This window comes from Elephas maximus, chromosome X (assembly GCF_024166365.1).
Source record: "Elephas maximus indicus isolate mEleMax1 chromosome X, mEleMax1 primary haplotype, whole genome shotgun sequence".
Taxonomy (NCBI): Eukaryota; Metazoa; Chordata; class Mammalia; order Proboscidea; family Elephantidae; genus Elephas; species Elephas maximus.
In genome coordinates this window covers 180,162,106-180,188,936 of record NC_064846.1, presented here as the reverse complement: position 1 = coordinate 180,188,936, position 26,831 = coordinate 180,162,106, and the positions used below count along the sequence as shown (strand labels likewise).

General features: G+C 49.1%; 1 protein-coding gene across 3 annotated transcripts; it reads left to right on the top strand.

Moving 5' to 3' along the window:
* On the top strand, window positions 1-26,015 carry LOC126069235 (granulocyte-macrophage colony-stimulating factor receptor subunit alpha-like). 3 transcript variants are annotated; one of them, XM_049872369.1, is made up of 12 exons: window positions 1-153; window positions 7,570-7,653; window positions 9,354-9,496; window positions 12,888-13,011; window positions 13,739-13,868; window positions 13,958-14,130; window positions 17,349-17,482; window positions 18,037-18,066; window positions 19,425-19,557; window positions 20,391-20,487; window positions 23,787-23,868; window positions 25,795-26,015. In XM_049872369.1, the coding sequence occupies exons 2-12, from the start codon at window positions 7,578-7,580 to the stop codon at window positions 25,873-25,875; spliced, it is 1,203 nt and encodes a 400-aa protein (XP_049728326.1). In that variant the 5' UTR covers window positions 1-153; window positions 7,570-7,577; the 3' UTR covers window positions 25,876-26,015. The 3 variants fall into 3 exon arrangements, with proteins under 3 accessions (XP_049728326.1, XP_049728325.1, XP_049728327.1); XM_049872368.1 differs by having other exon boundaries at window positions 7,510-7,653; XM_049872370.1 differs by lacking the exon at window positions 7,570-7,653.
* Window positions 26,016-26,831: the final 816 nt, after the last annotated feature.

The following is a 26,831-nucleotide window of genomic DNA, read 5'->3' as shown; positions in this document are numbered from 1 at the left end:
GAGAAAAGGGAAGAAGGTCTCCGCCGCCATCAATCACAATGCGGGCTCTCTGACCAGGGAGAGTGCTGTTAAAGAAAGCCCTGGATGCCAGAGACTAGGGACACAGACCTGTGAGGAGGAGCGAGCTGACGGAGGAGGACTCTGTGCCAAGAGGTAAAAAAAATAAAAACCCGTCGCAGTTGAGTCGATTCTGACTCTTAGTGACCCTCTAGGACAGAGTAGAACTGCCCCAGAGGATTTCCAAGGAGCGGCTGGTAGATTAAAACTGCTGATCTTTGGGTTAGCAGCCTAACCCTTAACCGCTACACCACCAGGGCTCCACGTGCAAAGAGGTAAGCTCCGCCTTGATTCTGTGCCAGCCGAGCCAAGGCCCTGTGGGGTGTTCTCTGCCTCCCTAGCTGGTTCCAGGAAGCTTCCACTCCAGGTCAGGGAGGGGCTGAGGGCAGGAGAGAGGAATCCCAAAACAAAAGGCCCCGATTAAGGAGAATGATTGAGATGACAGGACTACTTTGCGGTCTGTGTGCAGAATGAACCTTCGAGCCTAGCTCTAAGGTACCCGGGTGGCACAGCAGTTGACTGCTAACCTAAAGGCTGGCCATTCGAACCCCCCAGCAGCACCAGGGAAGAAAGTCCTGCCCTTTCGCTTCTGTAAAGATCGTTGTCGTTATGTGCCATCAAGTCGATTTTAAGTCAGAGCGGCCCCATATGTGACAGAGTAGAACTGCCCCATAGGGCTCCCTAGGCTGTAATCTTTATGGGAGCAGATGGCCAGGTGTTTTCTCCCTCGGAGCAAATGCGTCGGTTTGATTTTTCAATTAGCTGCTGAGTGCTTAACCATTGTACCACCAGGGCCCTTTTCTGTAATGATTACAGCCAAGAAAACACTATGGAAAAAAAATTCTACCCTGACACACATGGGGTTGCCAGAAGTTGGAGTCAACTTGACAGCAATGGGTCTTTGTGGGTTTTTTTTTTTTTTTTGACGCTAGCTCAGCTTCTCTCATGCTCATGCAATCCTGTGTGCGTGAGGCTGTGGGACCACCTGGGCAGACTCCCGAGCTCTGCTGGACGCAGGAGGAAGTAGCATGGTGGATGGTCACTCACAGAGGGTCTGTGGTCCAGTTCCTGGGGGAACACCCCGCCCACTCTGCTCCATCCCCCTCAGTCCCTGCGACCAGCTGCGGGGCGTAGGGTGCAAGGAGTGTGTGTTGGCAAGAACAATTGCTTGCATCCCCTAGACTTCAGGAAAAACCAACCAGCCAGGTGCCGTCCAGTTGCTCCTGCCTCATGGTGACGCCACGTGTATCAGAGTAGAACCGTGATCAACAGCCATTGAGATGGCTGGTTTTTCAGGACATTGCCAGGCCTTTCTTCCGAGGTGCCTCTGTGTGGCCCTGAACCTCAGCCTTTCACTTAGTACCTGAGCGTGTTACCATTTGCTCCCCCCAGGGGCTCCTCCAGCTAATATTGAGTAGTATTAATACCAATTCCTGTTCACTCGATTCCAACTCATGACGACCCCACGTGTGTCAGAGGAGAACTGTGCTCCACAGGGTTTTCAATGGGTGATTTTTCAGAAGGAGATCAGCAGGCCTTTCTTCCAAGCCCCCTCTGGGTGGACTCGAACCTCCAATCTTCCCATTAGCAGCAGAGCTAGTTCACCGTTTGCACCAACCAGCGTGTCCTTTAACTGATATTTAAAAAAAAACTCGTTGCCTTCGGGTCCGACTCAGAGCGATCCTATAGGACAGATCCCACAGGGTATGAAAGGAGTGGCTGGTAGATTTGAGCTGTCGACCTTTTGGTTAGCAGCTGGGCTCTTAACCACTGCACAACCAGGGCTCCTAATTGATATTAGCTAAACCCTGGTGGCGTAGTGGTTGAGACCTACGGCTGTTAACCAAAAGGTTGGCAGTTTGAATCTACCAGCCGCTCCTTGGAAACCGTATGGGGCAGTTCTCCTCTGTCCTATAGGGTTGACGTCGAGTCGATTACTTCTCATGGAGACCCCTGGGTGCTAGAGCACAGGGTTTTCAATGGTTGATGTTTCTGAAGTAGATTGCTAGGCCTTTCTTCTAAGGCACCTCCGGGTGGACTCAAACCTCCGACCTTGCAGTCAACAGTAAAGCGCTTTGCTGTCTGCACCACCCATACACTCTCCAGCCTCGGGAGCCCGACATCCACGCCGGGAAGGGCAGGCAGACCAGAACCACCTGCAGCTGGTTAGACAGGACACTTCTTGGCCCAACAAGGGGCTGAGCCAGGATCTGCATTGAAATGGATCTCAGGTGCCCCTTTGGGAGTTCGGTTTGAGAAGCATGGCTGGAGGCCACAGAGGGAGTGATCAGCTCAGTCATCCCAGGGTCAGCCGCTGAGTCCAGCAAGAGCTGCGTGGTATCCGCGGTTGTTCACTTGCTGATTGGCTGACAGCCGGTTCGTTCTGTTCATAGACCAAGACGTGGGATGGCAGAAAAGAAGGGCTCTGGGTTAGGGAAGGAGCCCCTAAGTGGTATAAGGAGTTAACACACTCGGTTGCTCACAGAAAGGATGGAGGATTGAATCCACCCAGAGGTGCCTCAGAAGAACGGCCTGGCGATCTGCTTCTGAAAAATCAATCACTGAAAACCCCGTGGAGCACAGTGTCTCCTCTGACACACATGGGGGCACTGTGATGTGGGGACAACTCAACAGCAATGGTTTTGGGTTGGCCGCCATCTTGAAATTCTTCACCAGTGTTGAACATGGAGGAGTCTCTGGGTGTGCAAACGATGAATGGGGTCGGCCGCTAACCAAAAGGTGCCTGGGAAGAAAGGCCTGGCAATTTGCCCTCAAAAAAGTCAGTCCTTGAAAACCCCAGAGAGCACAGTTCTCCTCTGATACACATGCAGTTACCGCGAGTCACAATGGGCTTTACAGCAACTGGCCTGGTTTTGGTTTGGGGTTAGGGAAGAAGAGGTCTCAGTTAGGGAAGAACTCCAGAAAGGGGAAAGGAAACCTAGGCTGGCAGAAAACTGAAAGAAGAAGAGAAAGTGGGTGGGGAGCGGAGGAGGTGGACCTGATGTGGGCATCCGAGTGCCGAAAGCAGGATGTGACGAGTCAGGTCTACGGTGTACCACAAGTGGGCAAGGCGGCCTGAGTCCTCCATTCGCGAGGGTGGACACCAAGGCACAAGAGACTTGAGGGATCATGCAGCAAAAAACAAGGGGCAAAACCAGGCCAGAAAATTGGGTGTCCCGTCTCTGAATCCAGAGAATTTCCCCACTCACCAGGTGGTGGTGTTGTTAGTTGCTGTCGTCGATTCCAACTCATGGGGACCCCGTGTGTGAAAGGTACTGCTCCATAGGGTTTTCAAGGTTGTGACCTCTTAGAAGCAGATCGCCAGGACTTTTCTTCCAAGGCACCTCTGGGTAGACTCCAGACGCCAACCTTTCAGCTAGTAGTTGAGCACTTAACAGTTTGCATCACCTGTGGACTCCTAACACCCGGTAGTTCAGGGGAAGGAGACAGAAATCATAAGGGTAATCTGAGACCACAAGGGTTGCAAGCATCGAAATATAGCCCCAATCAAAGTTGTGTGGTGCAAGAAATAGCCCCCGGTTGAGCCTTTGGGTGGTAAAGAATGGGAAACACCATCTATTCCAGAGCAGTGATAACTGAGCCAATACCTGACCTGTAACACCTGGAGACCACGCTTCGGTAGCTCAGATTCAAATTCAAACTGAACCTACCACCTGCCAAGAGCCAGGATGCTGGTACACTGACCCTCTTTCAACAGGGAGAACCGCTGTGCCTGGTAGATCTATAACCGTGTAGCCTGTGTGGGCCTTTGGGGTCTCAGCTTTGGCAAGTGCAATACAGGGCTGAGACGCCAGAGAGACAAACAAGACACTCACCTCGGGCACCAAGTTTAAGGGGACACCCAAAACTCTGCAAAAGAAATAATATTTTCATGCCCACCCATTAAAAACTAAACCCATTGCCATCAAGTCGGTTCTGACTCATAGTGACCCTATAGGACAGAGTGGAACCGCCCCATTGGGTTTCCAAGGAACAGCAAGTGAATTCGAACTGCCGACCTTTTGGTTAGCAGTCGAGCTCTTCACCACTGTGCCACCAGGGCTCCAGTTTTCATTGCCGTATTTTTAAAAAATTCAAAATGAATGGGAAACTATGTGAAGAGTGAGACACTGACATTTTAAATAAGAACGGGATTCGGCAGGGAGGGGGTTACAGTGAGGAGTGTCAGGTAAGGTCCTGCGAAGGGGGATCCCAATACTGGATTTATTTAAAATGTTGCTATTTTGCTTGTTGTTTTATTATTATTATTGCAATAAACTCATTTATTTTGATGGCTGGGTATCTGGAGAGCCCTGGTGGTGCAGCAGTTAAGAGCTCGGCTGCTAACCAAAAGGTCGGTAGTTTGAATCCACCAGGCGCTCCTTGGAAACCCTATGGGGCAGTTCTACTGTGTCCTATAGATTTGCTGAGTCAGAATCGACTTGACAGCAATGGGTTTGGGTTTGGGGCGCCCCCTTAGATATTGTTTCCAGGGCAAGTACCTCCCTTTCCTTACCCTAGGCCTGCCTCTGCTCCATAAAAAAGAAAAACTAGTTGCCATCCAGTCAGTTCTAATGCGTCAGAGCACTGCTGTGCTCCGCAGGGTTTTCCATGACTGGTTTTACAGGAGATAGCCAGGCTTTTCTTCTGAGGGTCCTCTGGGTGGACTCAAACCTCCAACCTTTTGGTTAGCAGCTGAGCGTGTTAAGTGTTTGCACTTTCCAGGGACTCCAATCTAGATATACGAATATACCAAAACTAAACCAAACTTGTTGCCGTCAAGTCCAACTCGTAGCGACCCTACAGGACAGAGTAGAACGGCCCCAAAGGGCTTCCAAAGAGCACCTGGTGGATTCGAATTGCTGACATTTTGGTTAGCAGCCGTAGCTCTTAGCCACTACGCCACCAAGGTTTCCGTATGAATATAGGTAGGTGATCTAGAAACACACACAGGTGTGAGTAGTCATGATATAAGGAACGATGGTGGCACAGTGGTTAAGCACTCAACTGTTAACCAAAAGGTTGGTGGTTCAAACCTCCCAGCTGCTCTGTGGGAGAAAGGTGTGGCGGTCTGCTTCCGTGAAGAGGCAGCTTGGAAACCCTATGGGGCGGTTCTGCTGTGTCCTGTAGGGTTGCTCTGTGTCGGAATAAGATCGATGGCAATGGGTTTGGGTTTGGATACCTGACATGGATGTAAATGATTGGATTTTTTTTTTTTCCCTGCAAGGAAGGTCAAAAATCAGAGACCAGCTGCGTTCCGGTTGTTGTCAACTCAGGGCGACCCCATGTGTGTCAGAGTAGAACTGTGCCCCACAGGGTTTTCAATGGCTGATTTTTCAGAAGCAGACAGCCAGGCCTTTCTTCTGAGGTGCCTCTGGGCGGACTCGAACCTCCAACCTTTCAGTTGGCAGCTAAGCGCTTCCACGTTTGCAACACCCAGGGGCTCCTCTGCTCCGTAGACAGACTACTGATCTCCTCATGGTGGTCTTCCTGCCACTGTCTCAGCTTAATTCACCCCTCAGAGAAGGGCCGGGGCTGAGAGTCCCACACACTATGCATAGGAGGACCCCCATCCAGGCCCTGGTGCTGGGTGTTAGGATGTCAGGTCAGAGTCTCCTCACTCTCTGCTCAGGGGACCCCCATCCTGGGCCCTGGTCCTGGGTGTTGGGGTGATAGGCCGAGGGTTTCACATCTCTGCACAGGGGACCCCCATCCTGGGCCCTGGTCCTGGGTGTTGGGGTGATAGGCTGAGGGTTTCACATCTCTGCACAGAGGACCCCCATCCTGGTCCCTGGTGCTGGATGTTGGGGTGTCGGGCCAGAGTCTCCTCACTCTCTGCTCAGGGGACCCCCATCCTGGGGCCTGGTGCTGGATGTTGGATGAGAGGTTGAGGGCATTCTACTCTCTGCCTGGGGGACCCCCCTTCAGCATCTGGCATTCCAGTGGCCCCCACTTGGTGAGTGACCCCCTGGGGTGCAGACAGAGATGAACCACAGGCAGCAGGGGCAACTTTCTCAAAGCAATTTGAAGGGAACAAGGAGGCTGCACCCCCACACCCAGAGCTCAGGACAGACTCCAGGTCCAAGTGCTGCCTCCGAGACCAGCAGGAACCCACCCGTCCTCTGCAGCCTTGCCACCACCAGGCTCGCCTGGTCACAGGGTTCATCATGACTTCCGTCGTCCTCTAGGGCTGCTGCAACAGAAATAACTCAAGGGGGTGGCTTTAACAAGCAGAAATTTGTTCTCTCACAGTTCAGGAGGCTACAAGTCCGAATTCAGGGCGCCGGCTCTAGGGAAAGGCTCTCTTTCTCTGTCGGTTCTGGGGGAAAGTTCTTGTGTCTTTTTCAGCTCCTGTTCCCCGGTTCCTTGCCCATCTCCATGTGGCTTTTGTCTTCCCCATCTGTGCCGTCTTCTCTCTGTGCGTAATCTGCTCCTTGTATATCTCAAAAACAATTAGCTTAAAACACACCCTACACGGATATGGACTCATAATACAACAAAGAAAACCCTATTTCCAAATGGGTGTACTTCCGCAAGGATAAACCAAAACCAAACCCGCTGCCGTTGAGTCGATTCCCACTCATAGTGGCCCCAAAGGACAGAGTATAACTGCCCCATGGGGTTTCCAAGGAGCATCTGGGGGATTCCAACTGCCGACCTCTTAGTTAGAAGCTGAGCTATTAACCACTGCACCACCAGGTCTCTTCCACAAGTATAGGGGTTAGGATTTACAACACATATTTTTGGGGGGACACAATTCAATCCATAACAATCACTATGGGTGATCCTGTCATCCACACCCAGACAAACTCCTGGGGAAACATTCACAAGGTCCCCCCCTCTGACGAGAGCCCCCTCAAGATTTAATCTCTTCGAACGTGTAGTGGCAAAGTGGTTAAGAGCTTGGCTGCTAACCAAAATGTCAGCAGTTCGAATCCATCCGCTGCACCTTGGAAATCCTATTGAGTAGTTCTATTCTGCCCTATATGGTCACCATGAGTCAGAATCTTGAGGGCCACTGATTTGGATTTTTTGTTTTGTTTTGTTTTTAATGTGTGTCTGGAGCCCTGGTGGCACAGTGGTTAAGAGTTTGGCTACTAACCAAAAAGTCAGCAGTTCGAATTCACCAGCCACACCTTGGAAACCCTATGGGGCAGTTCTATTCTGTCCTATGGGGTTGCTGTTATGAGTCAGAACTGACTCAAGGCAATGGGTTTGTTGGGGTTTTTTTTGGTTTGTTTTAATGTGTGTCTGAAGGACTCCTGGCGGCACAGCAGTTAAGTGCTCAGTTGCTAACTAAAGACCTGGCTATCTGCTCTCACAAACCTTACAGCCTTGGAAACCCTGTGGGGTAGTTCTACTCTGCCCTGTAGGGTCCTTATAAGTCAGAATCGACTCGATGGCAATGGGTTTGGGTTTAACGTGGGTCTGTGACTTTCTCTATCCTTCCAGCTCTTCTCTGCCATGAGGATTTACCCCGATTGTCATCTGTGACACCCCCCTGTCCTGCAGGCAGCTCCATGGGTCCCCTGGGGATGGCACTGCTGTTTTCTGTGTTGCTGACCCCAACAGGACTCCTGGCCCAGGGGCACCAGGGTAAGTGTGGACATCCTGTTGACCCTCTTCTGTTGCTTACATTAAAATCCTCCTGGTGTCTGTGAAAACCCGCTTCTGTCGAGTCATTCCGACTCAGACTTTCTCAGCAATGGGTTTGGTTTGGGTTTTTTTGTGTGTGTGTGTGTTTGAATCCCTCTGGAGCTATCATTTTACATTTATTATCTATTAAAATCCAAACCAAAACCAAACCTGTTGCCATCCAGTCCATTCCAACTCATAACGACCCTGTAGGACTAAGTAGACCTGCCCCATGGGGTTTCCAAGGAGCTGCTGGGGGATTCAAACTGCTGACCTTTGGTTAGCAGCCGAGCTCTTTACCACTGCGCCACCAGGGCTCCGTTTATTAAAATGGCATTAATTCATTTGATTTAATGATTTTATCACTTTTTTTTTTTATCACTATTTCCAAACAGAGTCATTGCCATGGATTGAATTGTGTGTCCCCCAAAATATGTGTTGTCCCTCCTGACCCCCATAACTATGGATGTAATCCCCTTTGGGAGTAGGGTTTTCTTTGTTGTGTTAATGAGGCCATGTCAGTGTAGGTGTGTCTTAAACCAATCACTTTTGAGACGTAAAAGAAGCAGATTAGGCTCAGAGAGAAGCAAGCACAGACAAGACAGATGCCACGTGGAGATCACCCAGGAACACAAGCTGAAAAGAGACAAGGACCTTCCCCCAGAGCTGACAGAGAGAGAGCCTTCCCTTAGAGCCAGCACCCTGTATTCAGGCTTCTAGCTTCCTGAACTGTGATAGATAAAAACTAATACATTTCTGTTCTTTAAAGCCGCCACCTATGGTATCTCTGTTATACCAACACTATTGCTAGCACCTCTACACCTTTAATTAAATAAGGTTCTTGCCTCTCACTGGTCAAAGATGGACAGGTAAGGCATGGAGAATTTTCCATGTGAGCAAAGGTTTATTGAAGAGGCTTGCAAGCAGAGATGAGGAGGGCCTATGCAAAGCTTTCTCCTGTCTCCCAGAACAAAGGACTTGCATGGGATTTTAAAAATTCTTGGGGAGGGGGAAGATTCATGTTTATTCAGAGGCATAGGTGGGGTTTTCCAACACGTGGCCCGTTTGGGGCCGGGACAGGTTAACACATGCAGCAGTTTTCTAAGATGGCTTTAAGACGGCTCCTGTCCTGGAGGCTTCTGGGATTTGTAGCAGGACTTATTGCGGGGTATTGCGCCTGTGTAGTCCCTCCTGTGGTGCCGGTTCGATTCCTGTCTTGGGTACTTTCACCAGGCAGAAGACATCCGTTGGTCTCCTTGGTCACTTTGCTGATGTCTGCATGCTCCAGGGACCAGATCGGGCCAGTCCTTCTGAAAAACATCTTACAAAGGAGTACACTGTTCTTTCCTTATCACCCTTTCCAGGATGGGGGTTTTCTGTCATTAGCCAAACACACAGTATTGTAAATAAGTTGCGAGTCTTGCAGGGTTCCCTGCTTGGGGGCTCAGTCCCTGTTTCTTCCCTATCTCAACACTAGGAGAGGAAGACAGTCGTGTTCACAGGCATTGGGTTAGAACGTGCACATGACTCTGGGAGACACAACTCAATCTATCCCAAGAGCAGCTAGTTGTAAGTTCGCCGACAAGATACACATGTATGGGTTGGGAGATGGAGAGAGATGGGACAACAGAAATTTCTGATCCAGCGACCGCTGTTTTCAGGTCTTTCCACCCAGGAGCCAGTCCCCAGGCTGCATGTGACATTTGATCCAAGGGAAATGATATTAGCTTGGGACTGCAGAGAAAACGCCACAGTCGTCAAATGTCTGATGAGCCACAGGGAAGAAGGACAGATTAGCATGAAGGTGAGACCCGGGGTTCCTGCATCCAAGTCGACCCTTTGCGGAGCACTTGACTAGAGAGCAGGCTTGGGTTAAAGGCATTGCAGGGTGCTGGGGAAACCCAGCGCAGGGGGTGCCAGCTGTGTCTAAGAGCTGACATGGGGCCAGGTTCCCTGGGGGACTGCAGGGAACCCAGGAAACCATCTTATCCTGAGGACGAGGAGGCAGACATGTCTGGTCTGTTCAGTGAGCCTGGTCTGTGCCAAAAGGAAGGTGCAGTGGGTGTGTCAGGCTTGTCACTTGTCCCCACCCCAACCTCTCCCCACCCCCGGGGGCTTCCGGTTAGGGTTTAGGAGAAAGATCCAGGTGGAGTTATTCTATAGAGCTGGGGGTGGGGAGCAGGAGGTGGGAGAGGGAGAGGACGAGAGAGAGACAGAGACAGAGAAAGACACAGAGAAAGAGAGACCGAGGGGGCTTCGTGTCAGGGTTTAGGAGAAAAATCCAGATGGGGTTATACTATAGACATGGTGGGGACAGAAGAGGGGAAATGGAGAGGACGAGAGAGAGAGAGACAGGCAGAGACAGACAGAGAGAGGCAAAAGACACAGAGACAGAGACAGAAAGAGACAGAGACGGGAGAAAGAGGGAAGGGAAGAAAGGAGGGAGGAAGGAAAAAAGAGAGAGAGGAGGAGGGAGGGAGAAGACAGCAAGGGAGGGAAAGACAAAGTGCCGTGAGTTAAAAGACATAACAAACATTCCCCCCTACACACACACACAGATGGCTCCAGGTAACACCCCTCCTCCACCCCAGGTGGAGGCTCCAGGTAACCCCCCTCCTCCACCCCAGGCGGAGGCTCCAGGTAACACCCCTCCTCTACCCCAGGTGGAGGCTCCAGGTAACTCCCCTCCTCCACCCCAGGCGGAGGCTCCAGGTAACCCCCCTCCTCCACCCCAGGCGGAGGCTCCAGGTAACACCCCTCCTCCACCCCAGGTGGAGGCTCCAGGTAACTCCCCTCCTCCACCCCAGGCGGAGGCTCCAGGTAACCCCCCTCCTCCACCCCAGGCGGAGGCTCCAGGTAACACCCCTCCTCTACCCCAGGTGGAGGCTCCAGGTAACCCCCCTCCTCCACCCCAGGCAGAGGCTCCAGGTAACCCCCCTCCTCCACCCCAGGCACAGCGAGGGCTGCCAGGCCAGGGGGAGCTCCCAGCTGCAGAGCTGCTGTGGGGTGGAGGCCTGCAGAGGAGCAGAGGGCATGGAGGAGGCAGCCCCAGGGGGTCAGGGAAGCTCAGCCCTGCCTGGGAACTCTGGCCGGTAGCTGCGTTGCCCAACAGGCATGGCCAAGGGCCAGGGGCAGCATGTGGGTGTCACAGGTAGACACCCCAGGTGCACCCAGAATCTCTGGGAGGACTTTCGCAGGAGGAACTGTCTACCCACAGCCATCGGTGAAGGCGACAGGAGACCTGGGGCTTGTTCTGTATCCCCCAGGTATGGCTTAGGGAGACCCACCGCCCACACGCCATTGCAGCTGTTTACCTGTGTGATTCCTCAAAGACCATTACATGGTAAACCCAGTCCTGAGAGACAAGTCTCACTGGCTCTGCGTTTCCAATAGAAACAAAATACAGAGATTACCGGGCAGACCCACAGACTTATCTACAATTCTATAATGCAAATTTTAAGCCTGTGGGAAGGAGAAGAGTAAGTATTACAATATCATTTGTCAGTGACTCATGGCACCCCTATGTGTGTCAGAGGAGAACTGTGCTCCACGGGGTTCTCAATGGCTGATTTTTCTGAGGCAGGTTGCCAGGCCTTTCTTCCGTGGTGCCTCTGGCTGGATTCGAAACTCCAACCATTTCATCACCAGCCGAGCCCATTGTTTGCGCCATCCAGGGACTCCACAGAAATATAGACTATAGATACATAGACCCCCCCCGAAAAAAACATAGTTGCCATGGAGCCAACCCCAACTCATGCCAACCCCACACGTGTCAGAGTAGAACTGTGCTCCATAGGGTTTTCAGTGGCTGATTTTTTGGAAGTAGATTGCCAAACTTTTCTTCTGAGGTGCCTCTGGGTGGACTCGAACCTGCGACCTTTCAGTTTAGTAGCTGAGAGGGTTAACAGCTTGCACTATCCAGGGACTCTATAGATATATAAACTATAGATACATACATTTTTTTTTTAAAGTTGCCATTGAGTCTATTCGAACTCATAGAGACCCTATAGGACAGAGTAGAACTACCCCATAGCATTTCCCAGGAGCAGCTGCTGGATTCGAACGGCCAACCTTTTGGTTAGCAGCCAAGCTCTTAACCACTGTGCCACAGAGATACTCTTCTTTGATAAGAGTCCAACTCATGCGACCCTATGCATGTCAGAAAATGCTCAATAACGTAAAACAAGGAGCAGCAAACTCTCTGAAACTCTGAAGTGGCAAAGGAACTCACAACTCACAGTGTGGTCCCCGGACCAGCAGCGTCAGCATCACCTGGAGCTTGTTGGAGATGCAGAATCTTGGCCCCACCTGGTCCTGTTAAGCCCAAATCTGCATCGTCACCAGATCCCGGGGCGATAATGTGCACACTGAACAGTGAGCTGTAATCTAATTTTCTAAATTGCGTGCGGGAGATCTGGGTTCAATACCCAGCCAACACATGTCATATGAAGCCACCACCCGTCTGTCACTGGAGGCTTGTGTGTTGCTGTCATGCTGGACAGGTTTCAGCAGACATTCCAGACTCAAACAGACCAGGAAAAGAGGCGATCAGCTTCTGAAAATCAGCCAGTGAAAACCCTACGGTTCACCACAGTCCAACTCACAAGGGACCATGGGGATGGCACAGGACTGGGCAGCCTTTCATTCTGCTGTGCACGGGGTGGTCACAGGTCGGGACCGAACTGATGGCAGCTGACAGCAACAACGAAGTGCTATGGTGATCATTCCTCAAAAAACCAAAAAAAAAAAAACAAACCCAGTGCCTCTGAGTCGATCCCAACTCACAGCGACCCTATAGGACAGAGTAGAACTGCCCCATAGAGTTTCCAAGGAGCGCCTGGTGGATTCAAACTGCCAACCCTTTGGTTAACAGCCATAGCACTTAACCACTACGCCACCAGGGTTTCCATCATTCCTCAAAGATCCTTTAAATGGAAGACTCAATCCTGAGAGAGATCCCTGGGCGGCGCAAAAGGTGAACGTACTCGGCTGCTAACGGGGAGGTTAGAGGTTGGAGTCCATCCGACGAGCCTCTCCATCAGCTGGAGGTTACGCCTCGGAGTCGGCTCCTGGGAGGAGGCGTATGGGGGATATCTCGCAAAGGCAGGGCAGCTGGTATTCTGGGGTTTGTGTAAGGCCATCAGGATCAGGGTGGGAACTGTTTCATAACCCATGGGCTGGTTACCTCTTTTCAGCCAATAGACAAACAATGTAGCTGCACCTTCGAACTCCGCTCTCTGCACAGAGGAGTCGTTCTCACGGTTGAAGCAAACACCAGCCAGGGACTCTTTGAGCAAGAACTGCTGTACGACAACCCAGGTAAGGAAACCGTTACGGCGGTCCTTTTCCATCCCGCCAGCACCAAAGCACATGTCTTTAAAATTTTTTTTTTTAATTTTTATTGTAGCAAAGTACATACTTGACAACGTTCGCCATTTAACTCATTTTTACATGTTCAATTCAGTGACATTAATTACATTCACGGAAGAAAGGCCTGCGATCTACATCCGAAAGTCAGCCGATATAAACCCTCCAGAGGGGAGTTTTGTTTAGAGCACGCTGAATGTGTGTTAATGGTGGTGGGGATAATCTGGGATCAGATATTTGTAGAAGAATATTTGCAAAAGTTGAAGACCGTCACTGAAACGTGCTCGTAGAAACTGATGTTATGTTCTGTTGTATGTATATCACTTTCACAACAACAACGACAACAAAAAAAAACCCTAGGGAGCACAAGGAACATTGTTGGATCCACAACCCATCGTAGGGGTGGCACAGCACCCCGAATGGGGTCGCCACGAGTCAGGGGGCTGACTGGACAGCAACTCACAGTGACCACAATAAGTCACCATGTTGTACAAGCTGCACCAGTATCCGCGTCCAAAGTTTTTCAACCTCCTTAACAAAAACTCAGCATCCCGTAAGCAACACCTTCTCTTTCCCCTGCCCCTGGCCCCCGGGGAACCACGAATCAACTTTGGTATTTCCCGTTCACAGAGATCCCCTTTTAACCTTGACGCACAATTCATTCTGTTTCTCCCTGTAGGCAAGAATGGAACGGCTGCAGAAAACTTCTCCTGCTTCATCTATGACGAGGATTTCATGAACTGCACGTGGGCAAAGGGCAGAGCGGCCCCAGACGACGTCCAATATTTCTTTTATATCCGAGACTCAGAGTAAGTGCTGGCCTCACCTAGAACACCTTGGCAAGGACAGTGATGGCAAAATACCCTGACGGTTCTCTGTAAACCTTGGACTCTTACAGGGGAAAGAAAGAAAGAGAATGTCCACATTACCTAGAACACTCAGGAACCCACGTTGGGTGTCTCGTCAAGGACCTCTCGGAATTAGCCTTTCACAGCTACTTCCTGGTTAATGGAACCAGCAGACGAGTGGGAATCCAGTTCTTTGATTCAGTTTTGTCGAGGAATAAAATGAGTGAGAGCAAAGACCCGTGGTTTTACCACTGAGCGCATGTCAAATGGAGTCCCTCCCCGGGTGGTGCGAACTGTGAAGGCGCTCAGATGCTAACCAAAAGGTTGGAGGTTCGAGTCCACCCAGAGGCACTGCGGAAGAAAGGCCTAGTGATCTACTTCCGAAAAAAATCAGCCGTTGAAAACCCGGTGGAGCACAGTTCTACTCTGACACCCATGGGGTCACCGTGAGTTGGAGTCAACTCGACAGCAACGGGGGGGAAAAACATGTCAAGCAGGGCTGCTACCTGACGCCAACCTTTGTCTCTGTCATCACTATGTCTCCTTTTCTCCTTCTCTGACTCTGAGCCTCCTGCCTCCCTCTTATAAGGACCCTCATGATGACATTACAAGTCCCTAGGTGGCATAAATGGTTTGCACTCGACCACTAACTTAAAGGTTGGCAGTTCAAACCCACCCAACGGTGCCTTGGAAAAAAGCCTTGGTGATCTACTTCCGAAAAACCAGCCACTGGAAACCCTATGGAGCACAGTTCTGTAACACATGGGGGCACCACGAGTCAGAGTGGGCTTGATGGTAATGGGTTTGATTTGGTTTTGTGATGACTTTGGCTCCATCCAAATAATCCAGGGCAATTTCCCCATTTCAAGATCCTTAGTGGCAACTGCCAAGTTCCATTTGCCATCTGAGAGACCATATTCGCAGGTTCTGGCAGTTAGGGCATGGACATGTTTGGGCGGTTGTTACTCAGCCGACAACAGGGACCCAGCTCTCACAGAGTGGCTGAGGGAGGTGTCTTTGAGGAGGTATCTCTGAAGCTGAACGAGAAATGGGAGAGTGGGTGGGAGAGACTTGGCCACCGTGAGATTTTATTCACCGAGGCACTGAGGGTAGGTGTGTTGGAGGAACCAGGCATGTGAATGAAAATTCTTCAGGCTTTGGGGCTGAGGCAGGAATGGATTTCATCCCAGGTACGAGAAGGAGCAATTGAAGACTCCATACCAAGAGCTATGTGGTCGGATTGACACTCGAGAGAGTCTTTCTTGGAAGCAAGGATGGCAAGCCTGCGTCTCATATACTTTGGCCGTGTTGTCAGGAGGGACCAGTCCCTGGAGAAGGGCACCATGCTTGGTGAAGTAAAAGGTCAGCAAAAAAGAGAAAGACTCTCAATGAGATGGATTGACACAGTGGCTGCAACCATGCGCTCAAGCATAACAACAATTGTGAGGACGGCGCGGGACCGGGCAGTGTTTTGTTCTGTTGTGAGTTAGAACCGATTAGACGGCACCTAACAACAACAACTACTCCAGTATGACCTCTTAACCTAATTAATCTGCCAAGACCCTATTTCCAGAGAAGCTGCCATTCTGAGGCTCCAAGTGGACCTGAATTTTGAGAAGAAACTATTCAACCCAGTTCAGAGAGTTTCATGAGTGTTCGCAATGGTATAGCTGGTAGGAGACGGGATCAACGAACTCAATCCAGTGGTACCAGCCAGGTGGGGGCTCCTACCTGCCGAGTTTCCCACACGACAGAGATGGAGACATGGAAGAGGAAGGCCAGTTAGAAGACAGTGACAATTGGCAGCTTGACAGGTGATGGTGGCCTTAGCCAAGGAGTAGGGGATGGAGGTGCCATGGTGCTGAAGCTGGCAGTTACAAAAGAAAACCAGCCAATGTTTAAAACCAAAATCCCATTGCACGGAGTCAACCTCGGCTCATGGCAACCCCATGGGTGCCAGAGTAGAACTGTGCACCGTAGGGTTTTCAGTGGCTGGTGTTTTGGAAATATACTTGCCTCTAAGGAGCATTCTGGTTGTGCTTGTTTCAAAACAGATCTGTTCACCTCTGGGTGGACTCAAACCTCCAACCTGCCAGTTAGTAACATAGGTAGAAAATCCCTGTACCACAAGAACTCACATGGGATAGGCACTCTGAGGCTTCAAAGAGGCTTTCACGGATCTTATCTTATTTTTCCCAAGCCCCAGACAATTTTAGAAGGGTAGGTTTTATGATCTGCTTTTGCAAAAGACTATAGAATTCTTTCCCATTCTCCCCCAAGTGAAAAAAGGGGAAACAATGTCATTTGTGAAACTGCAAAAAAGAACAAGTCTTGAAAGCGAGGAGAGCTGAGAAGGCATAGACCCAAACTTTGGAGCATCCTAGGTTATTCCAATCATGGCGCCCTTGCTCCAAGTGCTATTGCGTCCTCTTCCCAGCACTGGTGTTGGGATGGAGAATACGTATGAAACTCCCCTCACCTGGGGCAGTGGATGTCATGTGGCTTTTGTGAACGGATTTAAGTTTTACAAAGTCACAGTGATACTCTTTCTTGTTGTTGTTGTTGTTCTTAGCTGCAGTGAAGTTAGCTTTGGCTCATGGCGATGGTATGTACAACACAACAAAACGTTGCTCAGTCTTGTGCCATCTTTATGATTGCTGGCATGTTTGAGTCCATTTTGCATGTCTTGTGGCAGTCCACCTCATGGTGGTTTCTTTCTTTTTTTGCTGACCCTCCACTTGACCAAACAAGACGTCCTTTTGTAGTGACTGGTCTTTCTTGGTGACGTGTCCAAAGTAGGTAAGCCAAAGTCTCACCTTCCTAGTTTCTAAGAAGCATTGTGGTTATAGATCTTCTGAGACTGATTTGTTCGTTCTTCTGGCAGTCCATGGTGTATTCACTATTCTTCACCAACATCACAATTCAAGGGCATCGGTCCTTCTTCTGTCTTTCTTTTTCATTGTCCACCTTTTCCATGCATAGGAGGCCACTGACAATACCATGGCTTGGTTCAGCCACATCTTAGTCATCAAAGTGACATCTTTGCTTTTTAAAACTCTAAAGAGGTATTCGTAGCCAAAGCAATATGTCATTTGATTTCTTGACTACTGCTTCCATGGATGTTGATTGTTGATCCAAGTAAAATAAAATTGTTGACAACTTCAATTTTTCCTAAGCTTCTGGTAGCCCTAGACATTTCTTGGCATTTCTTGGCCTGTAGACAGTCCCACATGGTGTCTTCCCACTGTGTGTGACCCTATTTTTGTGTTTGTCCTTCTTTTTTATAAGACATCATTCAGGTGGGATTAGGACTTTCAAAGAAAGACCTTATTTCCAAGCAGGTTCACATTCCTAGGTACCAGGGGTTAGGAGGTCAACATATCTTTTGTGGGGACACTGTTCAACCCATAACAAGGGGTGTGTCCTGGGTACTTGTTGCAGATATGTACAGTCCACCCACCAACATCACCACGAACTGCAACCGCTCACACTGCCTCCTCGAGTGGCAACGCCCCAGGGCCCAGCAAAACGTGCCTGCCAGTGAGCTGATGTATGAGGTAGACATCCAGCAAAAGGTAATGTGAGCTGCAGTACCAGCTGGTTCTCCAGTAATAAGTAGTGGGAGCTGCAGTACCAGCTGGCTCTCCAGTAATGGGTAGTGGGAGCTGCAGTACCAGATGGTCTTCCAGCAATGGGTAATGTGTCGAGGGAAGACAGACAGTGAGGGGCGATGGGGGAGAAAGATGCCCAAGTGCCTTTGGACCACCCAGACAGCAATTTCAAACCACCTCAAACCCCTGTATCCACAGAGGCCATGGGGGGTTGGCAATTGAGAGTCAGTGACAGAGAAGGGAGAAGGGTCCTTTGCTCTGCTACCCACCTGGACCCGGTCCTGGACCCCCCACCATCTGGGAAACAGGGACGGGCTTCTGGGAGCTGTGTCTCCCAACTCCTAGGCTCCACCCACCACAGATTCCTGCTTTGTGGTAGATGGAAGGGAATCAGCTCTTCATGAACGAGAGACAGCGTGGGTTACCCCTGACCGCACCCATAGGGACAGACTGGACTGGGACTTGTGAAAAACATTATAAATGGAGGAAAATGGACCTTCTGTTGTGTTTTTTCATAGGGCAGTAAAGATGGCAGCAGCAATAAACCGGTGAGTGACTGCCTTCCAAAGTCCATTCTGTAGTTTAACTCCTGCAAAATAGTGCAATGCAAAGATGAACTTGGCCCAGGCAGGGCGGGGATGGAGGAGGTGGGGATCTGGGTCCCAAAGGATGGAGGGGTCCCAAGGATATGGGCAGATCAGCGGGGTAGGGGGGAATTCCCAAGAACCCCAGCTGGGTGGGGACCCTCTTGTCCTGACCTCTCAAGCCCTATTGGTTGAAATGAGCTATGTTCATTATATGCAATTAATTGTCACGTTCTTTTCCTCTGCCGTCCATCCTGGGTCAAGAAAAATTTCCATTGAGTGTCCGAGAAGATTGTTTCTTACTTCAAAACACCTCTGAGACAGATGATTCAATGACTTTGGTGTGATATTTTCTGAGTATCCTCACCTCTCTGGCCCTCAGTATCCTCCCTTATAAAATGAGGGTGTTCAAGGTAGTGGTCTTAACGTCCCTTTCAGGTCTCTCTCTTCAGGGTCACTACGAGTCAGAACTGACTTGATGGCAAAGAGTTTTTGGTTTTGTTTATGGTGCAAATGGTGAACGAGCTCAACCGCTAACCCAAAAGTTGGAGGTTTCAGTTCACTCAGAGGCACCTTGGAAGAAAGACTTGGTAATCTATTTCCAAAAAGTTAGCCACTGAAAACCCTATAGAGCACAGTTGTACTCTAGCACACATGGGGTCATCATGAGTCAGAGTTGACTCAATGGAAACTTTATTTTCTGTCTGTGGGTCTACCATGGAGCCCTGTCCTTTAAGCGCTTGGCTGCTAACCAAAACGTTGGTGGTTCCAATGCACCCAGCATCTCTGAGGGAAAAGACCTGGTGATCTGTTTCCACAAAGATGACAGCAAGAAAACCCTTCGGGGCAGTTCTACTCTGCCTCCTAGGGCCGTTACGAGTCAGAATCGACTCAATGGTATCCGACAACAAAAACGCGGGAATACCAGTACTCATTCCCTGCTGCAGAATGGTGATGATATCCGTATTTACCCTTCTACGTACCCCAAAAATGGTTACGTGGTGAATGAAAAAAACATTCACTGCAGTTATTTGCTTAAACACTCATCTGAAGTTTTCAGAATGTGAAGATGTTCATTAATCTTATAAACTACACGTTTCTAAATAACAATAACGTTCAGTGCTATGATTTAAAGCTGTTGCTTTGTTAACAGAATTGCTCTTTTTTTTCCTGTACGATTTGCATGCTTTGATTGAGAAAACATGGTTTTAAATCTTTTGTTAATTTCAGTTGTGCAATCGAAAAGACACCCTTCTCTGTCATCCTTTCTTTTCACAACCCAAGTGATAACTAACTTTATCTTTCTGTGTTTTTATTCAAAGATTTCCATTCCTGGTAATTCCGGAAACAAGCACAACTTTCCTATCAACCCCAGAGCAAGTTACACTGTGCAAATCAGAACCGCAAACTCCCGGATCCTTCACTGGGGTCCCTGGAGCGAGCCTGTGAAGTTTGGTAAGTGCGCTGAGACCGTGTTCCCTGGGGGGCAAGGGCCATGCTGGGTGGACATCAGGGGCAGCTGTGACATCTGACCCTCTGAGGAAGATAGGTGAGAGATAGATAGATAGATAGACAGACAGACAGATAGGTAGATAGATGACAGACAGACAGACAACAGATGAAAGATGGATAGACTGATAGATGATAGACGAATGGATAGATGGGTGGGTGGGTGGGTGGTTGGATAGATGATAGATAGATAGAGACACATCATGGATGAATGGATGGATGGATGGATGGATGGATGGATGGATGGATGGATGGATGGATGGATGGATGGATGGATGGATGGATGGATGGATGGATGGATGGATGGATGGATGGATGGATGGATGGATGGATGGATGGATGGATGGATGGATGGATGGATGGATGGATGGATGGATGGATGGATGGATGGATGGATGGATGGATGGATGGATGGATGGATGGATGGATGGATGGATGGATGGATGGATGGACGGACAGATGGATGGATAGATGGATAGACAGGTAGGTAAATATGTAGGTAAACAGATGAAAGACAGACTGATAGATGGAAAAATAGGGGTGTGTACACACAAACATACATACATATAATTCCTATTCCTCCCTCAGTGAGGTCCCAGAAGTGAGCCCCTAGAATTTGGTAAGTGGGCTGAGAGAGGAGTGTGTTTACTCAGAGGCAAGGGCCATGGTGTGTGGACATCAGGGGCAGCCGTGACATCTGAACTAGCCAGGAAATGAACGAGCCATGCGTTGATAGTTGATCATGTGTACGTGCCCTGCGTTTCACTCTCTCTCGACAGGCTTTGAAGAACAAGAATCCAGCCCCACCTATGTCTATGTGTTGGTGGTCCTGGGAACCCTCCTTGGTGCCCTGGTCATTGGGTTTCTTTTTAAAAGGTAATACTGCCAACAGTGTGGGACTTCTCAGGGTTAAACATAGAACTACCATGTGACCAGGAATTTCATTCCTGAGTGTACACCCAAGAGAATTGAAAGCAGAGACTCAAACAGATACCTGCTCGCCAAGGTTCGTTGCAGCACTATTCATAATAGACAAAAGGTGGAAACAACTGAAGTGTCTGTCAACAGAGGCGTGGATCAACAAACACAGTGTGGTCCAACCCCACAATGGAATATCACTCAGCCATCAAGAGAAATGAAGTCCTGATACACGCCATGACATGGCTGAACCTTGAAAACCCTACGCTTAGTGAAATAAGTCAGACAAAAGGACAAAAACTGTATAATCTCAAATATATAAAATACCTAAAATAGATAAATGCAGAGAGACCAAAGTAGATTCATGGTGGCCAGGGACTTGGGGGAGAGGAGAATGGGAGACTGAAAGGGGACTCGGTTTCTGTTTGGGGTGGTGGAAAACTTCTGCGAACGGATAACAGTAATGGCCGCACAACACGGTGAGTGTAATTAATGTCACTGACCTGTGTGCACTTAAGAAGTGGTTAAGATGCAAATATTTTGTGTTTTATATAATGTGTGTATGTATGGGAAACCCTGGTGGCACAGTGGTTAAGTGCTACGGCTGTTAACCAAAAGGTCGGCAGTTCAAATCCGCCAGGCGCTCCTTGGAAACTCTGTGGGGCAGTTCTACTCTGTCCTATGGGGTCGCTACGAGTCGGAATCGACTCGACGGCAGTGGGTTTGGTTTGGTTTTGGGGTGTGTATGATGTGTTGTTGGTGGTGGTTGTTGTTGAGTGGATTCCCATTCATGGCGACCCCGTGTGTTATAAGGTGGAACTGCCCACAGGGTTTTCTTGGCTGTAATCTTTATGGAAGCAGATCACCTGGGCTTTCTCCTCCAGCACTGCTGGGTGGGTTCAAACACCAGCCTTTAGGTTAGCAGTAGAGCACAAACCATTTGTACCCCTTGGGTACAAATATGTTTATGTATAATGTAAAATAATATAGTGTTGTGTTGTGTTATGTATTATATTATTATATTAGAGTACAGTGCAATGCAGTACACTATGTTATGTTACATTACATTACATTATGGAGGGTGATTACATTATATTACATTACGGAAAGCGATTACATTGTGGAGGATGATTACATTACACTACATTATGGAAAGTGATTACATTATATTACCTTATGGAGGATGATTATATTATATTATATTATATTATATTATATTATATTATATTATATTATATTATATTATATTATATTATATTATATTATATTATATTATATTATATTATATTATATTATATTATATTATATTATATTATATTATATTATATTATATTATATTATATTATATTATATTATATTATATTATATTATATTATATTATATTATATTATATTATATTATATTATATTATATTATATTATATTATATTATATTATATTATATTATATTATATTATATTATATTATATTATATTATATTATATTATATTATATTATATATTATATTATATATTATATTATATATTATATTATATTATATTATATTATATTATATTATATTATATTATATTATATTATATTATATTATATTATATTATATTATATTATATTATATTATATTATATTATATTATATTATATTATATTATATTATATTATTATATTAAATTATGGAGGGTGATTACATTACATTATGGAGGGTGATTACATTACATTACATTGGAAACGCTGCTAACCAAACGGGTGCTAACCAAAGGGTCAGCAGTTCGAATCCACCAGGCACTCCTTGGAAATTCTGTGGGGTAGTTCTACCCTGTCCTATAGGGTTGCTATGAGTCGGAATCGACTCAATGGCACTGGGATTTTGGTTTTACATTGCATTACATTACACTATATTATATTACATTACACTATGCAGGGTGATTACATTACATTGCATTACATTATATTATATTATGGAGAGTGATTACATTATATTACATTACATAACATCACATTATATTATATGTGGACCAATAAACAATAGCATGATAAACGGAGAAAAGATCGACATTGTCAAGGATTTCATTACTTGGATTCAGAAACAACGCCCATGGAAGCAGCAGTCAGGAAGTTAAATGGTACATTTTGTTGGGCAAATCTGCTGCAAAAGACCTCTTTAAAGTATTGAAAAGCAAAGATGTCACTTTCAGGACTAAGGTGCACCTGACCCAAGCCATGGTGTTTTCAATCACCTCATATGCACGTGAAAGCTGGACAATGAATAAGGAAGACCGAAGAAGAATTGATGCCTTTGAATTGTGGTGTTGGCAAAGAATATTGAATATACCATGGAGTGCCAAAAGAGTGAACAAATCTGTCTTGGAAGAAGTACAACCAGAATGCTCCTTAGAAGCAAAGATGGCGAGACTGTGTCTTACATACTTTGGACATGTTCTCAGGAGGGATCAGTCCCTGGAGAGGACATCGTGCTTGGTAACGTAGAGGGTCACCAAAAAAGATGAAGACAGTCAATGAGATGGATTGACACAGTGGTTGCAACAATGGGCTCAAGCATAGCAATGATTGTGAGGATGGCACAGGACCGGGCAGCGTTTCGTTCTGTTGTCTGTACCAAGCAGGGTGGCAAGGCAGAGCAGTGCAGAACTAGATCAAAGCCATCTGTTGTCAGCTGCCACTGGGGCTTTCTGACCTTTTAATGGCAGGGACCCCTGTGTTTGGCCAAGCTGCTATGCCCGACCATGTCTCCCTCTCCCATCCCTGCACCCAAAGGACTTAGAATTCTACAAAGGTTCCTCACGGGTATCACCATGTGCCCCTCTGTTGTTGTTGTTGTGGTTAGTTGCCATCAAGTCAGTTCCAACTCATGGCAACTCCATGTGTGCAGAGCAGAGCTGTGCTCCATAGGGTTTTCAAGGCTGTGACCTCTCAGAAGCAGAGGTGCCCCTTGCGGACTCGAGCCTCTAACCTTTCAGTTAGCAGCCGAGCACATTAACCCTTTGCAGCCCCCAGGCTCACCATGTATCCCTGTGGTAGCTCCTAGCATCTCTGCTATCCAAGACTTTAGTCCGTCTGTGATTCTTAAGTGAAGTTGTTCTGAAGTTGTCTGAAGATTTTAGTCTTTCTGTGATTCTGAAATGAAGTTGTGAAGATTTGGGGCCAGGTGCTGTTAAGATGGCACAACGAAATGTGATAAGATGGGGCATGAAGACGCATGGCCACCCCGACCTTCTCCTGACCCTTGTCTTGGTATCACTAGGTTCCTTCTGACGCATAATTTATTCCCTCCGATTCCGAAGATCAAAGATAAACTGAACGACAACCAGCAGACAAACCTGCAGGTGCGTGGGGGCGGGCAGAAGATGAGTGCTGGGAAGGGGCAGCAGTGACCCCTGCAGTCCCCTTAACGTCCCCCCCTGCAGGTGCCTGGGGGCGGGCAGAGGACGAGTACTGGGAAGGGGCAGCAGCCACCCCTGCAGTCCCCTTAACGTCCCCCCCTGCAGGTGCATGGGGGTGGGCAGAGGACGAGTACTGGGAAGGGGGAGCAGTGACCTCTGCCGTCCCCTTAACGTCCCCCCCTGCAGGTGCCTGGGGGCGGGCAGAGGACGAGTACTGGGAAGGGGCAGCAGCCACCCCTGCAGTCCCCTTAACGTCCCCCCCTGCAGGTGCATGGGGGTGGGCAGAGGACGAGTACTGGGAAGGGGGAGCAGTGACCTCTGCCGTCCCCTTAACGTCCCCCCCTGCAGGTGCCTGGGGGCGGGCAGAGGACGAGTACTGGGAAGGGGCAGCAGCCACCCCTGCAGTCCCCTTAACGTCCCCCCCTGCAGGTGCATGGGGGTGGGCAGAGGACGAGTACTGGGAAGGGGGAGCAGTGACCTCTGCCGTCCCCTTAACGTCCCCCCCTGCAGGTGCCTGGGGGCGGGCAGAGGACGAGTACTGGGAAGGGGCAGCAGCCACCCCTGCAGTCCCCTTAACGTTCCCCCCTGCAGGTGCATGGGGGCGGGCAGAGGACGAGTACTGGGAAGGGGCAGCAGCCACCCCTGCAGTCCCCTTAATGTTCCCCCCTGCAGGTGCATGGGGGCGGGCAGAGGACGAGTACTGGGAAGGGGCAGCAGCCACCCCTGCAGTCCCCTTAATGTTCCCCCCTGCAGGTGCATGGGGGCGGGCAGAGGACGAGTACTGGGAAGGGGGAGCAGTGACTCCTGCAGTCTCCTTAATGTCCCCCCTACCCACCACACCATATGGACCATGGCACCATCATTCGGTGTGGCCAGAATCCTGCTCAATGACCTTCCCGTGGGGTCAGAGGTGGGATGTTCTCTATGAGCTGTGTCTGGGGAAAAGGAGAGACAGAGACAAAAACAAAGAGACAGAGAGAGAGGATACGGTGGGGGAGAAGGAAGAGAGAGGGGACTATAAAGAAGAGGGGAGGGGAGGGGAAGAAAGTAAGAGAGAGAGGAGAGACAGAACAGGAGCAACAGAGACAGAGAAAGTATGAGCGAGAGAGAGAGAGAGAGAGAGGAAAGGAGGGGGAGAGAGAAGGGAGAAGGGGCTACAGAGGGGAGAGAGGGAGAAGGGAAAAGAGTGAGAGAAAAAAGAGAGAGGCAGAGAGAGGGGAGGGAGGGTAAAGAAAGAGTAAGAGAGAGAGATGGAGGACACAGGGAAAAAGAGTGGCAGAGAAAGAGAGAGGGACAGAGACAGAAAGACAGAGAGCTAGAGAAGCAAAGAGAGAGACAGAGAGCTTGTATCTGGCCTTGTGGGGGGCACCCTGCTTGGCTGAAGGAGGACTAGGGGCAGGCTCACCTCTATCTGAGAACACCTTTGACACACCATCAGGTCCGACTCTCCCAGGGCAGGACCACTTCTACCTGCTGGCAGGTCCCACCTCAGCCCAGGGCTGCCTTCCAGGGGCTCTCCACCAGCATGTCCCTCAGCCACCCACCCACTGTCCCGCCGTCATCTCCAGCTGTGCTGACCCCCTGTGGGCACCACATCCCCTGGCCGACACCCCTCCAGTCCACTGTCTGTGACCTGACCCCCAAGACCCACCCAACCCGGGCCCAGGCCCAGCCACTTTGCCCCTCCTCCACCTCCAAGCCCTCTGTGGCCTCAGGGCCTTTGAACTGGCTGTGCCCACTTGGATCTCACTTCCCACGGCGCAGCCCTGTCTCAGATTTCATCCGGGAAAGAACAACCCCAGCGGGAGCCCTTAACAACACTCTGGGCTTGCGGATGAACACCCCATGCCCACTCTCCTTCCTCCCCAGGTCAGCTGGGACCAGCTCACATCCAACGCAGGAAAAGCTGAGAACGAAGACGTCCTGACGGTGGTGGAAGAAGTCGTGTGAGCCGCGCCAGCCCCCACAAGATGTGAATGCATCCATGCCTCCACCGTGAGACTCCCAGAAATCGTATTTATATAATGTTTTGAGCATTTATGTAGTTTTTCTACCTTTTTACTTACAAAAATACGACATTTTACACAGATGCTCGGAACCCTAGAGATTATTCAATCCCCCTCGAACCCGTCAATGTAAAGCTCAGGCTAGATCCTCTGCAAAGAGCTTGTTCTTTCCAGTGTTTTGCTAGTTGCCTTCAAGGAGGCTCTGATTCTTGGCGGCCCCACGCACAACAAAACGAATCGCGGCCCGGTTCTGCACCATCCCCCTGATCCACTGGTCTCCTCGAGTCCATCGTTGCAGCTACTGCATGTTTTGAGCGCCTTCCAGCCTCGGGGGCTCACCTTCCAGCACTACGTTAGCCACTGTTCTGTTAGGATCCGTGGGGTTTTCACTGGCTGATTTTCATAAGTAGATGGCCAGGCCTTTCTTCCTAGTCTGTCTTAGTCTGGAAGCTCCGCTGAAACCTGTCCACCACGGGGAACCTGCTGGTATTTGGAATACCAGTGGCCTAGCTTCCAGCATCCCAACAACATGCCAGCTACCACAGTACACACTGACAGACGGGGGGTGAGTTTTAGCTATAAGATCCCATTTCTATGAAATTCAAAAACAGACAGAATTACCCAAAGGTAATAGAAGTCAAGTCAGTGGTGGCTTATGGGGTCAGGGGACAAACTGGATGAGGGACAAGGGAGCCCTCCCAGGCACAGAGGTTACTGACCTTGACAAGGCACACAAAGCATGCTTCGAGGGGTATGCGTGACAAGTGTGCATTTTTCTGTATGTAAATTAAAAAAAAAAAAAAGATTGTCATTGACTCAGTTTGGACTCCTGGTGACTCCCTGTGTTACAGGGTAGAGCTGAGCCCCGTAGGGTTTTCTTGGTTGTAATCTTTACAGGAG

What these genes read in the sequence shown, in the direction of transcription:
- LOC126069235 (XM_049872369.1), top strand. Translation starts at nt 7,578, where the DNA reads ATGGGTCCCCTGGGGATGGCACTGCTGTTTTCTGTGTTGCTGACCCCA. An exon ending in CCTGGCCCAGGGGCACCAGG is followed by an intron (nt 7,654 to 9,353) that starts GTAAGTGTGGAC and finishes CGCTGTTTTCAG; the next exon opens with GTCTTTCCACCCAGGAGCCA. An exon ending in ATTGGGTTTCTTTTTAAAAG is followed by an intron (nt 20,488 to 23,786) that starts GTAATACTGCCA and finishes TGGTATCACTAG; the next exon opens with GTTCCTTCTGACGCATAATT.